At 44.0% G+C, this 25,542-nt stretch overlaps 1 protein-coding gene across 2 annotated transcripts in view; it reads right to left on the reverse strand.

Moving 5' to 3' along the window:
* Positions 1-25,542, reverse strand: part of CPAMD8 (C3 and PZP like alpha-2-macroglobulin domain containing 8) — a 472,168-nt gene that overhangs the window by 358,373 nt on the left and 88,253 nt on the right. The window contains exons 7-14 of one of the 2 annotated variants that reach the window (XM_082260961.1): positions 25,235-25,289; positions 24,409-24,522; positions 17,632-17,716; positions 15,712-15,820; positions 3,625-3,852; positions 2,148-2,318; positions 1,902-2,030; positions 778-970 (exon numbers count right to left, since the gene is read on the reverse strand). In XM_082260961.1, coding sequence (XP_082117087.1) covers positions 778-970; positions 1,902-2,030; positions 2,148-2,318; positions 3,625-3,852; positions 15,712-15,820; positions 17,632-17,716; positions 24,409-24,522; positions 25,235-25,289 — 1,084 coding nt within the window. Of the gene's footprint in view, positions 1-777; positions 971-1,901; positions 2,031-2,147; positions 2,319-3,624; positions 3,853-15,711; positions 15,821-17,631; positions 17,717-24,408; positions 24,523-25,234; positions 25,299-25,542 lie in introns of those variants that run through there. The other variant, XM_082260960.1, reaches the window with a different exon arrangement.

Genomic DNA, 25,542 nt, shown 5'->3' on the forward strand with positions numbered 1-25,542 from the left:
ATCTGTCTCAAGATAAATCCAGAACATTATTAAAATCACCAAGGCCTATCGTTGGTTGTTTCCTATATAAGCTTCAAAACTATAAATTGTTTAAGACTACTAGCTAAGTATGGAGGGGACAATAATACATAGAGTATTGTCTACATTACAATACAAGAAGATGCATCTTCCTGCCTTGTCAGTTTTGGTGTGCCTGCAGATGACCGGTATAACCTATCTTGAATAAGAGACATGTCAAGAATAAAGTGCAACTGAATAGTGTGATCTACCAAAGAGATCGGTGGTGTCTTTTGTTAAAGGGAACTCCTGCAGGCAATCTATGACTGGCTAGTATTTTGCTGAAGAAAAAACACTGGTTTCCTTTTAATTGATTCTCAAAAAGACCTTAATTCGTTTATAAAGTACTCCAGTCAGTGTCAGCTCCTCTTGGGTATCAATGTTAAAAGAAGCAGGGGTAGCCCAGGGTTAACAGTGCCCAATGTCAGGCTCCCTCTGGTATTGTTTTAGTCATTCCAGTGGGCAGCAATATATACCATCGCTGGCAGGTATGGGGAGAATTCTGATACCTACAGGAGCACAGAAGGATGGTATAGTATTGTAGTGGACTGTATTGATTTTTTGGTTTAGATATGCTTTAAAGAGACAAAGTTTCCCATCAATTGTCTGGGAAAATTTATAGGTACAGGTAAGGGTTTTTTGCAAAGCATGTGTATGTTTGTGTGTAATATATATATATATATATTTTTTTTTTTTCGTCATACATTCATGACCTGGTACCTGATTCATTATCTTCTGTTTCATTAAAGTTTCTGTCAAAGGTAACCGATGTCGATCTCTTTGTCCTCTGTAGAGTGATATTTGTTGACTGCATCCTAGACAGCACAATGTTTCCACGAGATGCCACTTCAAAGTGCAAAGTAAAATTGCATAGACAGGTGGACTTTAAAGTAATTCGGGCATCCTCTCCCACCTGCCATCAGAAGAGGTGAAACAAGTGACAAGACTCATACTTCACTTTGTTCCAATTCATAGTCCCTAATCCTAGCAAATATTTGAAAAGAAGGTCAGCTTGCAAAAAATGTTGTTAATAATTGTAATATTAAAAATAATAAAGATAGCCCAATGGTACTCAGTATGGATGATTTACTAAACAAGTTGAGAAACTTATAGAAATTAATTCTGTTAAGATTCAATCCAATTATCCAATCATGTGAAAAGCAATTGATTGGGTAACTAAAGAAGAGAATTTCCCACACAATTTATTGTGTAAAAATGTTCAACTCCTTTATTAAAGCAGCCTCTATTAGTGACTACATATATTTTACCGGAAAATCAATGGGCAAAGAAGACTTAAAGCAACTCTGTCATGGGAAATAAAACACATTTGTTAAACAGGATGCAAATCATGTGGCCCCATTCTGATGCACAAACCTAATGCACTACCTGGGATTGTTAAAAATGTTTGCTCTCTACTGCCTCAAACACATTCATATTTGCCTATAACTATTACAGGCTACTTTGCTGCTCAATACGAATGTGAGGGAGGTAGTATATCTCAAAATATTATTATATTACAGTATATATAATAATCTAGTATACAGTATATACAGTATTTCTAACCACCCAAGATATCAAGTACTACGCCGCACAGTAGTGTTTACTGAGGGCTTTTTGTGTTGTAGGTTTTGTGCCCACAATTTATTAAGTCTTCATGCTCAAATAGCAAAGTGGTCCTGTATCTAGTGACATACTGGCACTTTACTAGATCTAGAGTTTACTTTCCTAATAGAGATGTTATTCTTAATGATACACACCTAACATTTTTCCAAATAACTTTTTTGATTTCTTGTAATGCAGACACATCAGAAAAAAAATCTCCTATACATATTCCCAGTACTCACCTGTAATGGCTTTTCCAGAGGCTGAATCAAAAGATGGCATTTGCTTGGAGAATACCAGCTACTTATGGACAAGTAGTTGGGCAAATATTGATCTCCTGTAGATTTCCCATCAATGGCTATTACTTTAGACTTTAAAACAGATTAGACACACAAAATGAAGAACAGAATAACTTATATATACACTAAACACACAGACTACCAAAGAGTGATGGCTAAGCCTTAAATATACAAAGTTATCAAACTCACCTCTAGCCACACATACTGAGCGGCTGTTGGTATAGATGGTATCTGGAACTCTACTAGTCCATTCTGAGATACAAGCTCAGTAGTGTACACATTGTCTTTGGGGGCAAGTTCAGCTTTGATTCTTACAGTCACTCCATCAGCAGGGCTTCCATCTGGATAGGTGACCTCAACCTTATATCCAATGAGATAGATTGTGATCAAGAGCAGTGCATCAGACGAAGTACATGAGGACTTGGTAGAGACGTATTTAAAACTTTTCACATTCAGATTTTTCGCTGGTAAAATGTATTTCAAAATATGCAAAGAAACAAATAGCCAGTTCCGGTCCTCTGTATCTCAAAACTTCTAAACTGGACTCTTTATTTAAAGTCAATTGCCATTTCACTTAAATTTCCATTGGACTGGTAAGGTATTGTTTAGTTTTAATGCTCCAAAGAGAGGATTGCACACTTTCTAAAAAATACATTGTACACCAGCCCACGATAACCCCTCCTAAATGCCTCAGTTTTGTATCAAGCAGTACCAAGTGCATGATCAAGACAAAAGTTGAGAACTGTGCCCCTCAATGGACACTAAGAAAAGGATTTTACAAATAGTATTATTTTCTTTTTTGTCTATTGAAGGAAGCAGAAAGTAATTTACTGTCGGGACAATCCAAAAGCTATCCAACTGAGTTGTAGATGGATGAACAATGGTAAATGTAGGTGGGCAGAAGAACAGAGCAGAGGTTGGAGTTCTATGTAGCTCATTACAAAGCATGAACAGCAGCTGTGAGATTATATCTCACATTTGTCAGCACCCTGTCCCTCAGAGTTAACCTCTTTTGCAAAGACAACAGAATAGGATAGAAATTGAAAAGACGCTCATCAGTCCAAGTGATAAGGTGCTCAGTCCAATCAGCCTGTTCACAGAGTAGGTCTTAAGAGACAGGACAAGCACTGAGGCAATGCTAATGGCACTGAACCTGGAAATCACATCATGGCTAATTGTTACCAGAATGGGTTCTGGAAATTGCTGTCCACTGAATCCAGCATCCGAAAGTCACTTTCAGGCTAGCCCCGTTGCAATAAAAAAGGTTAGACTTTTGCTAGCAGAGCTTCAGAATGATATCCATCCTCCAAGGACACTAGCAAAACATGGAGGCATGCCAGGTATAGGAGGGGTTATCCTGGGCAGACCTGCATTTTTTTAATTGATATATGTGCACTAAACAATCGTAAATAGACTGTTGTATAGCATGCGCCATCTTTTCCTTTACCCTACCAAAAATTATTTAGAGGAAGATTTTAAATTGTTTTAAGTGATGTTAATCATTGCTATTGTCATCCTACAATTTGGGGTTTTGAATTCAAGTCAACAAAGCTAAAAACACGGGCAAAGCCACAATTAAGATTTCAAAAAATTAAAAGTCATCAATTTAGGTACATCAGAAAAGTCAAGCAGAAAAAGTGTTCATGTGCACTTTGTTGTAACTTACTTTTCCTTGATAAGGCAAGCCTGGCTTGAACTGTTTGCGAGTATCCTTGGTATATTTGATATCGATTAACTGTTTTTGGACTAGGGTGGTGTCATCAAAAGTAACTTGCTTACTGCCATCTACAGCTGTAACAGTAGCCCAAATGTTGACTGTCCCTCGAAAATGCTCTGAAAATTCTACTGGCATCATATCTTTGGCACAGATGTCAAACATTCCTGATCCATAAATCTACAGTACAGAAAAGAATCACAATGTAAATATTTATCTATGCAACACAAAATTCAACTGCAATTCCTAGATGTTTTAGAAAAAGGGGTACTTTCACTTTAGGATCCAAGCATTTTTTGCCATCCCAACCTTTATAAAACTGGCACTTTACTGGTCAGAATTATTCTGTTTACAAAGGGAACCTCCACATATCCCTTGTGCAGGGAGAATCTTCTAAGCTTCCTTGCTCACCCGAAATCTCTGTAAGTATAGCATCTATGTGCAGATGCCTTATAAAATAGATTTAAAATTTGTGTTGAGAAAATGCATTACTGATAATTAACTTTTGTGCATTTTTTGTGATTTTGCTGTGTTTGTCCTTCATGTTCTTGCTTATTGTACATAGTGTGTGTTGAAAAACAGTAAACACATATGGTCTCTAATGTGCATTCTGATGCAGTAAAATTCATGCATGTTTTCTTGTAACATACTGCAGCACAGAGCTGAAACAGACCTGATTGGTTAGCGTGACAGTTTTTGGTTGCTGTCAACTGCCTGTAGTAACTAATGCATTATACCACTGAAAAACGCTTAAATGTAAATGCAGCCTAGCCCCTCTGGGGAAGCCATAATGTAATTCAGGCCCCGTCAAGCCACAGGCCCTATTCAATTGTGAGTTCTTCAAAGCTTTAAATCCCAACACAGTCATTGATTTCAGCAAACCTATACTAAGCCAAAGCATAAATCAGTTTGTGGATTGTTCTAAAGTGGTTGTAAGAGTGCATTCATACTAGTTGCAACTTAAAAATTGTGCAATTTCCATTGGGACTTAACCCTGCAAATGTGATGCGACTTTGAATAAGTGCAACTTTGTTATGACTTTAGTTTTGACCAATTTGATGTTTGTGCTCTACAAAGTCATTAGACATGTACAAAACGGAATAATTTGCTTAGTTTTGTTTGTTTTTTTTTATTTTCTAACGAATTCCAAATTTTCAGGAACAATTGGAATTCTGAGCGGTCGAAAATTGATCGACTGATTCGCATCTAAAAAAAAAGAATGCCGGCGATGAAAAATAAAGGAAAAAACAGTATGGGTCCCATCCCCCTTTTCCATACCAGGCCCTTCGGCTGTGGTATGGGTTTTAAGAGGAATCCCATGCCAAAATTTAAAAACAAAACAGCATGGGGTCACCCCCTAAATCCATAGCAGACCATTATCCTAGCATGCAGCCCGGCAGGTCAGGAAAGGGAGGAAGGGGGAGTGAGTGCCACCCCCGCCCATCCTGAACCATACCTAGCCACATGACCTCAACATGAGGGGTTTACTTTGGGGCAGAGGGGCCCTTCCCCACAAACCTAGTCGATGGTTGTGGCGGTCTGCGGGCGGGGGGCTTATTGGACTCTGGAAGACCCCTTTAACAATGGAGATCATGCCCCCCCATGTGAATGAGTATAGGGTACATAGGACCCCTACTCATTCACCAAAAAACTGTAAAAAGTAAAAAAAAAACGCAATTTGTGTCCCCAGTGTAAATCCATCGTCAATCACGTGCTTGCCGCCACCTCCGACCTGAAAAAAAGAAAAAAAAAACATCTGGCCCGGACAAAAGCTCCTGCCCATCTACCTGTCCACTGCTTGACAGCTCTTAAAAAACTAAGAGTTGGGGACAACCGGTGATGTCACCAGGTGGCACCGCCTCCTTGTGACGTAATCGACCGAGGGCATGCGGGGTCAATGATGTCATTCAGTGATGTCACATGGTGTCCCCACCCCTTAGTTATTTAGGAGCAGTCACATGGCGGAGAGGGCAGGCGGCGGGAGCCTTCATTAGGGGCCAGAGGTTTTCTTTTTTCAGGTAGGCGGTGGCAGCGTGATTAACGATGGATCTACATCAAAAAATGGAGAAAGATCTGGGAGACTTGGTTGATGATTAGGCAATAGCATGCAATGTCAAGCGGCAGCTGCCAAAGTCAGCAGAATATTAGCATGCATAAAGAAAGGGATGTATTCCATAGATAAGACTAAAATCCTTCCACTTTATAAAACTCTGGTTCGACTGCATCTGGAGTATTCTGTCCAGTTCTGGTTCCCAGTCCTCAGGAGGGATGTGTTGGAGCTGGAGAGAGTCCAGAGAAGGGCAACTAAACTAATTAGGGGATTGGAGGACCTTAATTATGAAGAGCGTCTGCAATCGCTTGATTTATTCTCCCTGGAGAAGAGACGCCTGAGGGGGGACATGATAGCAATTTATAAATATCTCAATGGGGATCTCAGCTTAGAAAAACAGCTATTCAGTCGAAGGGATTGCATGAGGACTCGAGGGCATACAATGCGATTAGAGGAGAAGCGTTTTAACCTCAGGCAACGTGGGGGGTTCTTTACTGTTAGGGCTACAAGATTGTGGAATTCTCTACCACAAGAGGTGGTTTCTGCGGGAAGAATGGTGGCTTTCAAAACACTCTTAGATGTACATCTCAATGATCAGAACATTCAGGGCTATGTGAGATGATTACAGCCACACACACCTACACAGGTTGAACTAGATGGACTATTGTCTTTATTCAACCTCACCTACTATGTAACTATTGTGAGGGGATTAGCTCGGTGGCGGGTGTGGATGACCCCTTTGGGGGGTTCGTTACACAGGGAGATAGCCGAGAAGTGGTTGCAAACAACAGTTTGGTTTATTCATGCAATTTTCTTCACACAAGTGCAAGCGTCAAAAACATCCAAAATAAAATAAAACACAAAATAAATCCTTGCCACTGTGGGCGGCTACCTTCTCACACACAGGAACCTACCTAAGCAATCTGTCCCCAACCTACTGTTGGGCAGACTTTGCTGATCCTACAGCAGACACTCAATAGTCCATGTTTTTTCTCTTCACACAAGAAATGTCCATTGAACATGTCCCTTTTCTCTTCACATTGAACATGTCCCTTTTCTCTTCACATAGAACACATTCCTTTGTTTTTCTCTTCACCCAGCAAATGTCCCTTTTCTCTTCACATAGAAATAGTTCATTTATTTCTTTTCACATAGAAACAATCGCAGACCTCACCTTGAGTAGTCTTCAGCCTTAATTAATTTTCCCTTCACACAGGAAATGTCCATTGGTTTCTTTTCACATAGAAACAATCCAAGACCTCACCTTGAGTAGTCTTCACACTTTTTACCCTCCTCAGCGCACATCGCTTCAGGAGGCCTTTCCTTCTCCCATGCTCACACAGCGTAGGGAGGCACACATCTGACTGTCCTCCTCTACTCACACAGCGTCAGGAGGCAGCAATCAATAGACTTCCTTTGGACAAATTATAGAGGCCTTAATTTCCTCATTCTGAACAGCTGAAGGCCTTTCAACTTCCTTAAGCCGTCCTGGCTACCTTTTCAGCCGACACCCTATAGTAATTGGTTAACTGTCTAAACCAAGCAGACATGTATCTCCTGTCTGTGACAACATCCACAGATTTACCTGACTTCCTGTCACACTATGTACATCGAGGGACATTTTTTAATAAGGTAACTGTCAAAAACTTGTCTTGTTTTTTTACTTACCTTTTACACTTTATTGGTGAATGAGTAGGTGGACCATGTGCTCCTTCACATAGGAGGGGGAGCAGATCTTATTAAAGGGGGCTTCCCTTTAATGCCCGCAGACCCCCACAACCACCGGCCAGGGCTGTGGGGAAGAGGCCATTGTCAACATGGGGACAAGGGGCTTTGGGGGGTGTTGGCAGAGGGTGCTTGCTCGTTCCCCCTCCTGACCTGCAAGGCTGCATACTCGGATAAGGGTCTGGTATGGATCGACCGATTTAAATTCCAATCATTCTGAAAATTTTAAATTCTAAAACCAAGCTAAACCAAAATGAATTGTCTAAAAGTCACACACAAATTGCATCTATATCATGCAGGTGCGACTTTCATGCGACTTGTGAGGGTTTCATTTAGTCTATGGCCCTCAAGTTGCATGAAATTTGGAACAAAGTAGTGCAGGAACAACTTTAAAGTGGCTGCGATTTTAGGTCACACAGATATGAACAGTACCCATTGGAAAACATTCAAGTGCGAATGGAGCCTAAACCTCAGGCATGAAATATGAATAAAACATATCCTAGTGTGTACTTGTCTCAATTAAGAGCACTAAGTGTCATTTCTGTCTGCTGCTTCGTTCCTCTGCTATTAGCATGTCACTTCTGACAACTTTTCCCGACACCAAGAGAAAAAAGGTGACGGGGAGGGAGACAGCTTGTGATTGACAGCCTCAGCCCTGTTCCTGTTTTCTTTGTGATTGGGGGGGCGGGGGTTCCTTCCCTCCAATAAGCTCTAACTTTAGCTTTAGCTCTCTACCCCCTGTTTTACTTCACTTGGTAATGTGAGGGTTTACAACCACTTTAAAGGCTAAATTCACCTTTTTTTTTCTAAACTTCAGTTCCTCTATGTATCAATATACCACTGATGTACCTCAGATGCAGAAAAATAAAATATTTCTTTGATTTTCAGAACAAGGCCTTACATTAGCCCTTGCTGTGAACCATAGAAAGCTTTATAACTTTCTGGTATGTAGATATGGGACGTGACAGCCAGGAAGACACAGGAAGCAGTTTACCAGCTGACCTTAATTAAGCCACACTCTGCACCCATCAACTAGGTTTTCACTGTATCTCGGCATCCCTCCACCAGTGCATTTGCCTGGCTAGTCAAAATAAGCTGCCACAGCAGCTAAGTTTGCACAGCATCCTCAGCGTCCCTCCTCAAAGGCCCAGGCCACATGCTAAACTCTCTGGGTCTGCATGCGGCCAGCGGGCTGGACACCCCTGATATAGTGCAAGGGCCTGCCTGATTGGATACAGAGTGAATGGATAGATATGTGGGTCCTCCTATTCAAAAGTTTTGGCGACCTTCATACGCCTAAAATGAACAAGTGGCACTTTCAGTCCCATTAATTGTTAATAGCACCCCAAATGCAGAAGCAAACACGGGCTTTCAATTAGAAAAGCTGTAGGAGGATTCAATGGCCTGGTGAGTGCTGAGACTGATTACTGTGCTTGCAGTCCATTAAAACTACAAGTCCCTCCACTGCGATGGCCGATGGAACTTGTTTTTTGTTCATTCACAGACCTCTGTGAAAGATGTGGCTGTACAGGTGGAGCCAATTTTAAATGTGACAGTGGCTGCAGAGGTAAGGAACCCCCGCCCGCTGTCATTGGAAGGGGCGTTTTTGCTTAGGAACAAATTCTTAAAAGTGAACTTAGTCTTGATGAAAAGGGAAAAATTAAAAAAAATGAATTTTTGTAAAATCTTACCGTAAATTTCCTTTCTCTGAGTCCTCCGACAGTCGCCGCCACCTCTAAGTCATCACTATTGGGTATTGACTTCCGCTCCGCAGGAGTAGCTAGGCATAAGACTTAGTCAAAAAAACAAAGCATTTAGCATAGACACACCCTTGGGGGCTGTCCCACTGGTCAATACCCCCCTGCATTGATCCCCCCAACTCAGTTTGGTAGAATAGCAGTAGGAGTACAAGAAAAACCCCCAAAAGAGGGGCGGGGGCGGCGACTGTCGGAGGACTCCGAGAAAGGAACTTTACGGTAAGATTTTACAAAAATTACGTTTTCTCTTACGTCCTCCGACAGTCGCCGCCACCTCTAAGTCATCACTATTGGGATGTCCCAAAGCAGTGTAGACATGAGGGGTGTGAGACGCAACCGTAGACAAGGCAACGCAGTACCCACATCAGAGAGAGGAACCTTACACGCACAGTAAGTGAACCTTCTGGGCAACAGAAAAGGCTCAACAGGAGCAACAGCCCAGGAAAGCAAATAACCCAGGGGATGAAACCCCCCAACAGCCAGGGACCCACAAAAAAACAAGGGTCCTTATGGCACTGCCGCACTGAGAACTTTGCGGCCAAAGGAGGCATCAGCTGATGCCAGAACATCCACCTTATAGAATTTGGAAAAGGTGTGCACCGACGACCAAGTCGTAGCCTTGCACACCTGGGCCACCGAGGCCTGATGCCGGTAGGCCCAGGACGTACTCAATGATCTGGTAGAGTGCGCCTTAACAGGGAAAGGTGGAACCCGTTCCTTCAAGGCATAGGCCTGTTCAATGGTCTGTCTGATCCATTTGGCAATGGTCGCCGCAGACACGGCCATGCCCTTCCGAGGTCCCTCAGGAAGGACAAAGAGGGAATCCGATTTCCGAAAGGACTCAGTGGACGATAGGTATACCCTAATCGCCCTGACAACATCCAAGGAATGCAATGCAACCTCCTTAGGATGCTTGGGCTTTGCACAGAGCGAAGGCAAAACAATGACCTCATTAAGGTGAAAATCAGAGACCACCTTAGGGAGAAAAGACGAATGAGGTCGCAAGACCACCTTATCCTTGTGAATCACCAAGTAAGGAGAGCGGCAAGACAACGCCGCCAATTCTGACACCCTGTGAGCCGAAGTGATCGTCACTAGAAAGGCAACCTTTTTAGACAGTAGAGGCAACGATATCTCCCTGATGTTTTCAAAGGGAGAACGCTGTAACATGGACAGAACTAAGTTCAAGTCCCATGGAGGTAAAGGCTCCCTCCGGGGAGGAGCCAAAAGTCACACACCTTGGATAAAGGTGCGAATTAAGGAATGAGACGCCACAGGGCGTTGAAAAAGAACAGCCAGTGCAGAAACCTGGCCCTTAATCGTGGCCAGCGCCAAGCGCTGGTCCACACCAGTCTGAAGGAAAGCCAAGATTCTCGTCATCGAGTATGAGCGAGGGGAGAACCCCCTGGACTCACACCAGGCGAAATAAGCTTTCCAGGTATGGTAATAGATTTTACCAGATGAGGCTTTCCTAGCCTTGATAAGAGTAGGAATGACCTCTGAGGAGAGACCCCTGTCTCTCAGGACCTGGCTTTCAACAGCCAGGCCGTTAAAGCCAGCGACTGTAAAGCAGGATGGAAGATCGGTCCCTGAGACAGTAGATCGTCCCGCATTGGCAGCCTCCAAGGTGGCTCCACCGCCAGGTGAACAACGTCGGCGTACCAGGACCGACGTGGCCAGTCCGGCGCCACTAGAATCACCAAGTTCGGTTCCGAGGCTAACCTGCGAAGGAACCTGGACTACAACTGAATCGGAGGAAAGGGATACATCAGACGATACTGATGCCAAGGGACCACCAACGCATCCGAGGCGTCCGCCCACGGATCGCGCGTTCTTGCCACGAACCTTTCCACCTTGTGGTTTAGCCGAGACGCGAACAGATCCACGTCGGGGGATCCCCACTTCGCACACAGCATTTGGAAGACCTCCGGGTGTAGGGACCATTCCCCCTGGTCCAGGGTCTGGCGGCTCAGATAGTCGGCCTGCCAATTCTCCACACCCGGAATATGAACTGCTGAAATTGCCGGGACATGAGTCTCGGCCCAAGACAGAATGTCGGTCACCTCCCGGGCCGCCCGGGCACTCCTGGTGCCCCCTTGGTGGTTGATGTAAGCCACCGCGGTAGCATTGTCCGTCTGTACCCGAACAGGACGGCCCCGAAGGCGATCCGACCACTGGGAGAGACAGAGTTTGATCGCTCTCAATTCCAATATGTTGATCGGAAGGGAGGATTCCTCCTCCGACCAAGTGCCCTGGGCAGACAGGTTGCCCAGGACTCCACCCCAGCCCGACAGGCTGGCATCCATGGTAATCACCGTCCACAGCAACGGACGGAAGGATTTTCCTTCTGACACAGCCGGGGAATTAAGCCACCACAGAAGATCCATTCTGGTCCCGCGACTCAATGAGACACTCAGATCCAAGGACTGAGGTAGTCTGTCCCACCTGGCCAGGATCTCCGCTTGAAGAGACCGTGTGTGAAACTGAGCAAAGGGTATCGCCTCGAAGGCCGATACCATCAACCCTAGGGACCGCATGCAGGTCCTGAGTGACGAGGATTGCTTGTCCCTGAGGGACCTGATCTCGTCCTGTAAGGTCTGGAGCTTGTCTTCCGGCAAGAACACCTTTGCTTGAGCAGAGTCCAGAACCATTCCCAGATAGGGAAGACGAACCAAAGGAGACAAGGTCGACATCTGTAGGTTGATGGTCCATCCGAACCCCTGGAGCGTCGTAGCGGACAGATCGCGCAGTAGGTCCTGGCTGGCACTCGATCTTAACAGGACATCGTCCAGATATCCCAAGACTGCAATGCCTTGTGCCCGCAACAGGGCCAGAACAGGCGCCAACACTTTGGTAAAGACCCTTGGAGCCGAAGCAAGACCGAAAGGTAACGCCACAAACTGATAGTGGTCCTCCGCTAATGCGAACCGAAGGTACCTCTAGTGACCCTCGAAAATGGGGATGTGTAGGTACGCATCCTTCAGGTCTATAGAGGCCAGGAATTCCCCCGGACTCAGGGAGGCCACCACCGAGCGGAGGGATTCCATATGGAACTTTCGAGCGGGCACGAAGCGGTTCAGCGCTTTCAAGTCCAGAATAGGACGCACCTTGCCCCCTTTCTGGGCACAGTGAACAGATTGGAATAAAACCCCCCAAACCTGTCCCGATGAGGCACCGGGACAATCACCCCCTGGGCAAGGAGGTCCTGCACTGCTTGATGCAGGTCCTGCAGACGCCCTGGGGTCAAATGAAGATTTGAGGGAAAGAACCTGTCCGCCGGCCGGGAAAGGAATTTGATCTTGTACCCTGATCGAATTGTTTCCTGAACCCACCTGTCCAGAATTTGGAGCAGCCAAGGTTGGAGGAAACCACGCAAACATCCCCCCACCCCTGAAATGGGTGAGGGCATCCCTTCAGGCAGAGGCGGATTGACCCGCCGCACCGGCATTGCCGGACTTCTGCTTGCCCCCCCCAGGGCTTCTTCTGGCTACCTTAGCCCTTGAAGGGCTTGCCCTGGGTTTGATTCATAAAGGCTCGAAAGGACCCTTGATTGGGTCGAGAGACGGAACCCCGCTTGCCACGAAAGGACTTGTTCTTCGGGTTCTGGAGCAGCATGGTGCTCTTGCCCCCCGTGACGCCTTTAACCAAGGTATCCAACGCCTCGCCAAAAAGGCAAGAACCAGCATAGGGAAAATCAGCGACTGTTTTCCGTGATGTCTGGTCAGCCGACCAGCTCTTCAGCCAGATCAGTCGACGGTTAAGCAACGCAACACTAGATAGGCGTGCTACCAAAGGGGCCTCATTTAAGGCAGCATCGCACAAATACATGACTCCTTGGTGAATTTGGTCCACCATAGCCAGCGTGGCAGGCGGGGCAGAATCAGACGAGAGGTGACATCTAAGCACCTTAGTCCAATCAGCCACCGCCTGAGCCACCAGAACGGATGCGAAAACAGGTTTGAGCAAAGAACCCCCCACCGTGTAGGAATGGCGGGCTAGAGACTCCCACCTTCTGTCCGTGGGATCCCGAAAAACCGGAGTCTCCTCAGTAGGAATCAAGGTAGCCTTGTTTAACACGGCCACAGTGTGATCCACCTGTGGAGGCACACACCATCACGATTCCGTAGCCGGCGCAAAGGGATAAAGCAACTTAAATTAGGTACCGTGAATGGACGTTTTAAAGTGCGCCACAGTTCATTCACAGTGTAATGAAACTCAGCGGGGCAGGGAAAAACCTGCGCCGACTTGCGGGTCCTGTTTGTACCAAAAGAGGACACAATACCCGGAGGACTGGGCTCATCCTCCAAGTGCAGTGTTTCTTTCACAGAAGAAATCAACTCATCCATGGTCAGGCGTTCTTCAGGCGACCCCGGGGGAGAATCATCAACCCCCTCCACCTCTGCCTCCCCATCAGACCGCAGAGGGTCCAGGGATGAGCGAGACCCTGAAAAGGGCACGCCCGCCGCAGCAGCCACATCACCATCTGAATCAGAGGAGATAGATAATCTGGGCCTTTTCCTAGCAGCACATTCAGCCATCAGCACCTCCATTTTGGACACTAAAGACGACACTATGGCGGCCAAATCAGGTATAACAGGGGTCACAGCAGGACTGGGGTCCCCCACCAGGGCTGGAGGGAATTTGCTGTCCTGAGATTCCATTGCCCAAGTCAGAAAACAACAGTGCAAAAAAAGGTACTGGCCCTTTAAAATCGATGCGGAGTGCGCAGCCCACCGCTATATGTACAGTGACCAAAGACCCCCAAAAGGAGAAGAAACTGAGCCAGGAAGGACAAAACAGAGAGTTATGGAAGAGACAGTCTGCAGAGCCCCCACAGAGTGTTACCACATCGATCGCTGCTTCAGAGGAAAAGGAAGTGAGGTCATCAGAGGCTGAACTATAAGCTGCAAGACCCAGGGAAAATGGCTGCCCATAGAACTGAATGGAAGGCTTGGGCAAGATGGCCGCCGAACATGTGCTTGGAACATTGTTTTTCCACACATAAGATGGCGCCGGATGGCGCCAAAACAGCATGCAGATAAGCCCATAGTGAAGCCAGACATGCTTGCAAATACTAAAAATAGCAGACCGCGCAGTTTTTACCCGCTGCGGCCGCCGCGCATGCAGTCTGTACCCCTAAAAACACCGAAGTGACACAGGGGAAGGGGCCCCCAAAAACACACAGCGCCGCAGCGCATGTACAAGCGACCCCCACAGGGATCGTATCAGGGAGCCCCACACAGGCACAGACCTGGGGGACACACAGCAACACAGGACTGCCACCCCAGACAGAGGCCCCACACAGAAGTACTTACCTGTACCAGATGGCGTGGGGTGCCTCTATGAATGGAAAGCCGCTGTCCTCATCTGACAGGGAATGCCGTTAGCCAAGAAGAGGACACTGCAGCACCGCAGATTTGTCCAGTGAGGTAGCCACCTCACAGGCTGCATCCCTGCTGCGAGCAGGGATGGGTCGTTCATAATGCCAGGACGAACACATGGCCGAACATTGATGGCGGGCTGGGGATCCCTCTGTCCCTCTGCCCTGGAGAGCCAGGGTGGTCAGTCCGATTCCTAGCTCCGCAGAATCCATCTTCATCCGAAGATCCAACTAAACTAAGCTGACAAAATAAACAGCTAGTAAAGCAAAGAAAAAAAAACTGACATTTGGTTTTAAAAATCAAAATCAAAAGAAAAGATAAGAAGGCTGAGACTGAAAGCACCAGCACAGGGAAGCCTGACTACTCCTGACGCTAGGCAGAGACAAACTGAGTTGGGAGGGATCAATGCAGGGGGGTATTGACCCCCAAGGGTGTGTCTATGCTAAATGCTTTGTTCTTTTGACTAAGTCTTATGCCTAGCTACTCCTGCAGAGCGGAAGTCAATACCCAATAGTGATGACTTAGAGGTGGCGGCGACTGTCGGAGGACGTAAGAGAAAAAAGTGTTTAAACCTGGGTTCTACCTTGGTTACCAAAAAACCTTTTTGAAAATATCTTTCAGTTTAAGGTCAAGAATTTTTTTTCAGATAGTTGAGGATTCTGCAAAGTAATATTTAATTCTAAAGAAAATATGTCTAATGGCCCTTTCAGACAGCTGTATCGATCAGGTTCACCTGTCAGTTTTTCAGGGGAACCTGATCAGAAGGTCCATTCAGCACCATGGCCAAGCGGGTGCAAATAGACACAAGTCCTATCTCTGGGTCCAATCCGGTGTGCTAAAAAAAGTGGAAGGGGGCTGTCCTCTTCTGTTTAGGCAGAGAGGTTAGGAGGATAGTCGGGTGTAAATGGACAGTGGAGTCCATTTACTCCCAGCTGTTTATAGAGTAAAGCGGGCTCTGTCTGTGTCTGCTTTGTAGAATCTGAGCGGACCGGATCTGTCATCTTCCCGCTCTGCTCTGATCAGCAGGGGATCTGTAAGTGGTGAAAGGGGCCTTAAAAAGGAACTGATTTCACAGAGAAGTGAATATATTTGGGTGAGTAATAATAAACATTGCAGAAGCTCTTACCTCCATGGTTTTAAGCACCTGGTGTCCAATCTCATGTCTGTAATACCCAACACCTGTCACAGTCATATTGATAGTCAGCATTCCACTCACAGGTTTCTCAAAAGTATATCTAGAATCAGAGAATAACTGATGTGAGGGTGAACAGAGGCAGCCAAGTTAGGGAGCAGAGTAATTCACATATCTGTTGGGCTCTATGGTAACATGAGCACCACCACTTACTCTAATGAACAAATGATTTCTCAAAGTAAAATACAGCACTGCACAGCATAATTACAATGCCTACTACACACAAGACCTACTGTCCTGCTTTAGCATACATAAAAAGAGAGGGACTCTGGAAAAATGAAGCTGTGTACCAATCTTATTTCATTTAGGGAGGACTAAGGCAAGAGCTAATCCCCAGCTAGCTTGTTGAAAGTGTCTGAAACCATAGCACCACCTTAGTGGCAGATGCCATTTATGATAATTGGATGACTTTTGAGGCTCTCAAATCAACCAGCAGAAGCCCAAACTCTTCAATTCTATCCAAAAATGTATAATTGTAATTGGAGCTGATGTTAAAGCGGTATTAAACCCAAAACCAAAAATGATTTATATTGCAGCTTACCAATCTTTTTTTTTTTTTTTTTTGTAAAAGCCCGAAGCGTGTGAAATCACACTCAAAAAAAGACTTAGCACCCGGTGCATAAAAAAGTGCACACACGCAAACGTGAACACACAAAAACTGCACAGGGTGTGCGAAATGGTCTGGCCTCCGAAGAGGTTGGACCTATACCTTGATCCCCCGGGGCGCAAGACTCCTGAGAGGGACTGAGGTACTTCCTATGGTTTGCCTGGCCGAGACCTGGCAAACCCCGTTCTCCAGGGGGACTGCCGAAACAGCCCACCCCAAGTACTGGGTGGGGCTCCCCAGAAGGGAGACCCCCATGAGAGAGGGCGAACTAAGCCAAAAGGCCATGTCCACCCCCTCCCAAGACTTTCAAGGTAGGCCCAGAGACCCACACCGTACTCGTCGTGCAGGAAGAGAAGAGTGATAGTGAAGTGACACACCACAAAGAAAAAAAACACACAAACAAAAAGGTGGGGAAGGGGAAGTGGAGGAGTGAATTAGTGCCTAAGTGAAAAATAAAGGCAGGCCTTCCGGCCGGAATAAAAATTCCTCTGGTCGAAGCCAAAAGGCCTTGCCCAAGAGGCAGGTGCTTAAAAAAGTGTGCGTAGGTGCAGTGACCATGATTGCAGCTTACCAATCATTAGATGTGGTGGCTACATCAGTTTTCTTTTCTTTGGCTTTTTTCCCCTCTGATTTCACCTGGTGATCTGGCCAGTAACACACCTCCAGTATTAGTGAGACACAACTCTGGATGGATGAGCACTGGAGGCACAGCGGACAGCAGCACTGTCAGTCTGGGAGGGAAGGTAGTGTTAAATGTATTAGCAGATTTAGATACACTAACAAACTGAAGCCAAACTCCCGCTCACACTTTATAATCAGTTATAGAAAAAAGTTTTTTTTCCATTTGGGATAAAGGTTTTGCATGAATAAATAATGGCTGATCTTTTAATCAATCCTGCCAGTGTTAAGTGGTTTGCTCATCCATGTAAACTGACACATTCTGCTGGAGAGCTGGAGTTCTTGTGATTTTGAAAAACAGCTTACTCACTGCCTGGATCCCCAGATCAAATAGAAGAAAAAGAGACAAAAAAAGAAACGAATACAGCTATCACATCTAAAAATTGGTAAGCTGCAATACCGTATATTAAATGTTTGCTTTTGGGTTTAATACTGCTTTAACTGTATCATGAGTAACACATCAGTAGAAACAACATTGCAGACAAAAGTAATATATTGGGACAAAACTAGAAGCGGAATCAGGAAGCATATAATACTAGCAGCAGTGTAAACTCATTCAGATACTGTACCTTGCAATGACTTTGCCCTTTTCACAGACATTTATATCCCGTATATAAGGCGGGGGTGTTAATGTTAACTCAAACTTTGGAAGCACTAAAAAATAAAACAGTAAAACATATATTATATGCATAATTACAATATATTTGCTGTATCCCATTGTCAAAGTCAGATGAAGTAAACATGATAAAACTGTGGCTGCTATCCTTAGTCATCTGTACATGTTACATATTAAGGAGATTACATAAAGCCTCCTTTCAGATCAGCCTATTGTAGGCAACGGCACCGTGCCAATCGTTTCTATGCCGACTTTGCAATGCTGCACCGATTTTTAAAAGTAGTTCCTGCACTACTTTTGGCTACTTTGGGGGTGACTTCAGTAGAGATATGTACATGAACCCGCAGGGATGTCTTTCAAGTCGCCCCCTAACATTCTATTTTCTCTCATTTGCTCTATTTGTTTTGTTAACCAGTTGTGGATACTGGGCATGCTACACAGTGGAGATTAACTCCACTTTTGATGAGAAAAAAACGTACATTGCAAGGATTTTAGCAAAATTGTTTGCAAATTTCTACTTTTTTCTGCTATTTTTTTCACCAGACGGATGGAATACTCATTCTGAATGAGATGGTCTGGTTCATTAATAATCAGCTGATGCACTTTCTGTTCTCTAATGATGTACGCTGCAGTGCCCTGACACCGTGGTCAGTTTACGTGCCTCCGTCATCCACAGCTCTCCTCTAACATTCCCTGTCCTCCTCTCGCCCCCCCCCCCCATCCCTGCCGGTCAGCTCGTGACAGTGCCACTCTGCCCCCCTCCCCTTCCCTTCCTGTAGCTATAATACCTATATTATATTCATACCATCTCATCTTTTAAATAACGATATGTGTCCCAGTGTCTGTGCTATATAAAAACTATGCCCATTTCTACCTCATTTCAGAGCGTCTCCCAGCGCTCACGCGACTGCTTGTCTTTCTTCTCCTCTCCTCTCCTCCCCTCCTCCCGGCTGATGTCAGAGGGAGTTCTTGACCCCTCCCGCTGTAGTTGTCAGCCTCTAGAGGAGAGAGCGGAGCAGTGAGGTGAGCGCCAGGAGGCGCTCTGAAAGAAGGTAGAAATTAGCATAGTTTTTATACAGCACAGTCACTGAGACACATATCGTTATTTAACAGATGGGATGGTATGAATATAATATAGTGGCTTTACAACCACTTTAATGTCACAGTTCCCCCTTCACATCAGTGTCTCCTGCCCCCCTTTTCCCTCCATCCTTTCAAAGCAGTGTCCTCTGCGCCCCCCCCCCCTCCCTTCCCTCAGAGCACCTGCCCTCTGTTAAGATCTGCTGTCCCTCCTGTCCTCTGCCCTGCTGCGAGGATGATAGTGCGGCAGCTGGGGAAAAAAATAGCTGGTGGATCAGGCAAAAGAGATAAGGTTAAATAAAAGGATGCGATGGCCTACAATCAATAAAAACTGCTACACCTGAAACAGCCTAAATACCGGGAGATAAAGTAAAAAAACTTTTTATATGAAGTGCGCTGTCATAAAAGTAAATATCACAAAGGAAAAAATATATGGAAGTGTATAGTGCACGAAACCAGATAAAACCAAATTTTCTTATCAGTCGTATACTGCACAAATCTGGCCTTTATGGAAGAGTGGCAAGAAGAAAGCCATTTCTTAAAGATATCCATAAAAAGTGTAGTTTAAAGTTTGCCACAAGCCACCTGGGAGACACACCAAACATGTGTAAGAAGGTGCTCTGGTCAGATGAAACCAAAATCGAACTTTTTGGCAACAATACAAAACGTTATGTTTGGCGTAAAAGCAACACAGCTCATCACCCTGAACACATCATCCCAACATGGTGGTGGCAGCATTATGGTTTGGGCCTGCTTTTCTTCAGCAGGGATAGGGAAGATGGCTAAAATTGATGGGAAGATGGATGGAGCCAAATACAGGACCATTCTGGAAGAAAACCTGATGGAGTCTGCAAAAGACCTGAGACTGGGACGGAGATTTGTCTTCCAACAAGACAATGATCCAAAACATAGAGCAAAATCTACAATGGAATGGTTCACAAATAAACATATCCAGGTGTTAGAATGGCCAAGTCAAAGTCCAGACCTGAATCCACTTGAGAATCTGTTGAAAGAACTGAAAACTGCTGTTCACAAACGCTCTCCATCCAACCTCACTGAGCTCAAGCTGTTTTGCAAGGAGGAATGGGCAAAAATTTCAGTCTCTCGATGTGCAAAACTGATAGAGGCATACCCCAAGCGACTTACAGCTGTAATCGCAGCAAAAGGTGGCACTACAAAGTATTAACTTAAGGGGGCTGAATAATTTTGCACGCCCAATTTTTCAGTTTTTTATTTGTTAAAAAAGTTTGAAATATCCAATAAATTTCGTTCCACTTCATGATTGTGTCCCACTTGTTGTTGATTCTTCACAAAAAATTACAGTTTTATATCTTTATGCTTGAAGCCTGAAATGTGGCAAAAGGTTGAAAAGTTCAAGGGGGCCGAATACTTTCGCAATGCACTGTAGATGGGTCAAGAAGATTATCAACAAACATTGGAAGGTTTGGAAAAGTGACCATGTGTTAGGACTCACCCTTCCAGAGAAACCAAATGTAATCTTCAGAAAAGCACGTACCCTAAGAGACATGGTTGCTCCCAATCTAGTGGACAAACCTGCATGACCGGTGATGTTGGTCATTTACGGGGATTTTATCCATGCCAGAGGTACAAAATTTACCTTAACCCTAGGACTCTCTAAACCTCTTCTTTTGAGTCTGTTGAATCTGTAACATCTAAAGAGTATAAGATTACAAGTTTTATAACCTGTCACACCCGGGAACAGTCTATCTCTTCCATTGCAAATGTGGTTTCCAATATGTAGGGAGGACCATACGTACCTTAGCTATCAGGGTTGGTGAACATCTGTCTAATATTAGAAAGGGCTTTGCAGGTCATAGCTTATCTAAGCATTTTTTCAGATGCCACCATAAAGATTCTTCCTCACTGGAAGTAGTTGCCATTGAAAAGTATACACCACATTGGTGATGCAGCAACATGAAGAGAAGTCTATCCAGAAGAGAAATGCAATGGGTTTTTAATCTGCATTTTTACTGCCCACACGGACTTAATGTTGAATGGAACATCAATTCTTTTATTAACAATAAGTAAATGAGATCAATTTAGAATGATTTCCCTGTTTGCTTTTGTTCTTTTTATGATTTTGTGTTTATTTAATTAGAATATAATCTGTTAAAAATATAGTAGCAGACCGTATTTGATCTATACACCTTTTAGGTTCATATATTCATTTACTCGCCAATGGCTGAATATACCTGTCGTATGTTAGTCAGCATGCGTTCATATTAGTATTTTCAAAATATTTATAATATTTTAACATTTTTATATGTAGAAATTTTTGTTGAATATATGATATAAACTTAACATTTTTTAGTAATTTGTGTTGATGTAATGCAGTTTTTTTTAGATAAATTTGTAATTGCTCTTGTGTGATTGTGCAAGGAGCCTTTAACCACTTAAGCCCCGGAAGATTTTACCCCCATTCCGACCAGGGGGTATTTTGCGATTCGGCACTGCGTGAATTTAACGCACAATTGCGCGGTCGTGCGACGCTGTACCTAAACGAATTTGACGTCCTTTTTTTCCCACAAACAGAGCTTTCTTTTGGTGGTATTTGATCACCTGTGCGATTTTTTGATCACGCGCTATAAACAAAAAAAGAGCGTCAATTTTGCAAAAATAGCAATATTTTTCACATTTTTTTATATGAAATTCCCCCAAAAAAAAATGTAAAAATCAAAATTTTTAAAAATTTTCGGCCAATTTATTTTATGCTACCTATGTTTGGTAAAAAAAATCGCAAAAAGCGTATTTTGATTGGTTTGCGCAAAAGTTATCGCGTTTACTAACAAAGGGAAAGATTTTTGTCATTTTTGTTGTTTTTTTTTTTAACGCGTAATGGCGGCGATCTGCGATTTTTTTTGCGGTACTGCGACATTGCGGCGGACAGATCGGACCCTTGACTGACATTTTTGACACTTTTGGGGTTACCAGTGACATTTCTACAGTAATCAGTGCTATACATATGCACTGTTACTGTAAAAATACACTGGTAGTGAAGGGGTTAACTTTATTTGGAAGGGAGGGGCTGTGTGTGTCCCTAGGGGCGTGGTTTCTACTGTGATTGGCTGTGGCTCTAGCTGTAAGGACACTGATCAACGGATCTACATACCAGATCCGTTTTATCAGTGTCTTTGCAGCGAGGAGAATGACAGGCAGTTTGTTTACACAAGCTGCCTGACATTCTCCCTCTCCCCCGCCGATCGCCGAGTGACCGGCGGACATCGGGTCCGCTGGTCACACGCGCGGGGGGGTCCGTGACCACGCGGGAGCGGGAGCGCGCCCCGGGGGGCGCGCGCTCGCTCCCTAGACCCTCACAAGCAAGCAACGTAGCCCTACGTTAGTTTGCCTGTGAGGGGCTGACCGCCGACGTAGATAGTCGTGCGGCGGTCGGCAAGTGGTTAACGTTTAATATTCCTCAATGTATTTTTTAAACATCCTTTATTAATTCATTTTGTGAATGGATGTGAATGATTGTTTTTATTATTTTATGTCTGCACCCATGCACTTCTAATGTCTTTTTGGATAATATTTTAAAGTTCAGATGTTTATAAAATCTTTTTGCACAATACAAATTATTGTGTAGGCTTTTTTCTTGTGCTTTTCTCTGTGGGAGCTTTTGAATTCCTGGGATTAGCCTGTTCTTTACACATTTTTTGTCTAATTTAATAATTCAGTATGAATACAAGTTGTCCTGTAGTACTTAAGGTAACAGGAGATACCTTTTTCCGGTTTTCCTTTTCACTATATCCCAGTTGATGCCTTCTGAGGGGAAACGCGTCGGGTGAAGACAGCTGTGACATCAGCATGCACGGACCGCACTGCAGGCGGCCGTGCCACCATGAGTATCAGTGCTTTTATCTCTACAACTGTTTGTAAGTGTATTTTTTTTTTAATAAACACCATTTTTTTTTTTACAAATTTAATGTTTATTGAGGAGAGAAAGGCATACAAATCAACAAAGGCAGTGAATTTAAATACAGCCGAACATCAAGGAAACAACGTAACAGGAGGCGTAAATCATGTAAACATAGCCGTATGCGATAATTGATAACACACAGTTCATCAGAGTATATCTGCAGGATGGCAGGTCCCCAGGGAGAACCACACCCCTACCGGCATCCATCACATGGCCGGCATACAGGAGTGAGGAGGGCATCCCACAGGGTCGGCCATCCCGACAAACCACAGAGAAGCATTAGTGTCAAGTATGCCTAACGGGAATGAAAGGAATTTTTCAGAGAAAACAGGTATAGGAAGGACAGATCAAAGATCAAGAAGCGCCACGAGGGAAGAAGGGAAGAGAGGGAGGCAGGGGGGAGGAAAGACAGGACTCAAAAAAAAAAAGGAGGGGGGGGGGGGAGAAGGGACAAGGGGGGGGGGGATAAGGTGGGGTGGGAGGGGGTGAGGGGAGAAGGCCGTCTAGTGTGAGTGAGTCAACTATGCGATAAGTTCTTTATATTCTGCAGTAAAACTGAACTCATGCCAGTAGAACCATCACTTGAGGAACTTATCTCTAGTGCCCCGTTCGGCCGCCATCAAGTCCTTCATTTCATTAATAAACGCTACTTTGCGTAGCCACATTGCCACAGTAGAAGGCTGTAAACACCATTTTTAGCGATAATGCACTACTAGTCCTCCTTTATTCCATATATCCATCTGTGATCCCAGAGAAGGAGTCTGTTCACATTATCACGGATCGATACCCAAGCTGAGAACAGCTTACATGCCCATTGACCATAATGGGTCTGGTAAGCAGCCATATCAATATTAGAGCATGGTGGTGATGCATGCAGCACTTTGAAAGATAAGGATCTAAGCACCATTGAAATCTTTTTAAAATCCCATTATCTGGACTTTGTTGGATTACAAATCTCATTTGGCGTTTACTTTGAACTTTTCTTTTATTGTAGTTTTGTGTATTTATTTTTATATGCATCATGTTGTTATACACTAGAATTTGATGCGTATTGGGTTTTGGTGCACATGATTTCATGAATTTATCATTTATGGTTTTATGCACTCACATATATTTTTTCGTTTGTGATATTTACTTTTATGACAGCGCAATTCATATATATAAAAGAGAGCAGGGGACCAGGCTCCGGATGGGGCTGTCACTGGGATCCAGGCCACAGTCCGCCATTTATTAATGCCTAATCTACAGTAACACTGTAATCAGGAACATAGCCTATTGATTCTGCATGATTCTGCAAGCATCTCCAGTTAGCTTGCAAGTGCTTGTGCTGTTGGCAAACAGTGTTTTTAGCTCTGCCTATTAATCACTTAGAGCTACAGAACATCTCTTGGCGATGAGAAGGGGTGGTGTTCTGTGGTCATAACATCGTCTTTAACCTTAGGTGACAGCACTGTTCCTCTATACATCACATACAGTGTTTTAGAGTTGTGTAGGACTAGCTTGTTCACAAAAGAAGACAGAAGAAAACAGAACATGTGCAGCCACCACATCTAAGGACTCATGTCAACATTTTGCATTTTTTAGGTATAGATTTTTCAATTTTGGACAGGAACAGCAGCATTACGTCCGCATGGATGTAAGGGATTCGATTTATAAATACAAATACCCTTACCCCACCAAAAGGGCAGAGTAAAGTGTCTTCAACTCACTCACCATATTTCTGTACTGAAAATGATTTGTTAAAAATATGGCCTTGCGTTTCTGCAAATATCAGCCACTCTCCAAACACAGGTTGGTCAGAAAGAGGAAAACTCATGTTAACAATTCCTGTAAGACAGAGATAAAGATAATGAACACTTATGGAGAGAAAAGTTTGGCCAAAATTCCCAAAACTTAAAGCAGCAGTATTTGTCTTTTAAAAGCGTGAGGAATATAGTATGTTCATCTACTTTACTTTATCCACTTACCTTACTATGTTCACTACTTTGCTATGTTCAAGCTATATTCACTTGATCCATCCAATCATGTGCAAGGCAAAATCCTGTTTTTTTATTTGTTTTTTTCAATTTCTATGCGCATGACTGGATACTCAATGTGACTATAGCATCACTTCATGCAATAAACTAGGTGAACATGAATACACTCTATGTTACTTAGAGAAACCAGAAAAAACCCACATATACCAAACAGAGAATCTAAGTGCAAACATTGTCCCAAGCTTTAACTCTAGGAGGCCAGTGCTGTAACGCAAACATGCTAGTCACCGAGTCACTATGCATATATTGTTATAACTTAAAAATTATATTATAAATAATCTATAATAAATGTATACATTAGATGCACAAGATATATTATATATGGGTATGTATAGGATCAACATGCATTATTTGCTAGACCACTGACTATTTTTACTAACATGTCTGAAATATGAATTTTCAGTTGCACCAACAGTAACCAGGTTTTCACTTTTTATCCCCAAATATTTATTATTGGGACAACTTTGTTGCAAGCTGATTACATTACAAGGTCAACAACTTACCACAGCAGACAGGACTCAGGTCTGTCCACTGTAGTATCCTAGATCCTCTTGGATCCTAAAAATAAAGGAAACAGTATAAAACATGGTATAGTTATTGTGCTTATACTGTATATATAATAAATAGGTACAACATAAAAATACACATACAAAAGGCAATAAATGGCTGCAGCCCAAATGATAACTACTTATAAGATAACATGTCAACGCCGGAAGATCCTGTGGACAAGCATCACGGCCACCGTGCGGCCCAAGCCTCCATCTCACTGCGGTTTCACCCTGCTGTCCAAGCCTCCATCTCACTGCTGTGA

The sequence above is a fragment of the Pelophylax lessonae genome, assembly GCF_965119305.1.
Source record: "Pelophylax lessonae genome assembly, chromosome: 1".
Taxonomy (NCBI): Eukaryota; Metazoa; Chordata; class Amphibia; order Anura; family Ranidae; genus Pelophylax; species Pelophylax lessonae.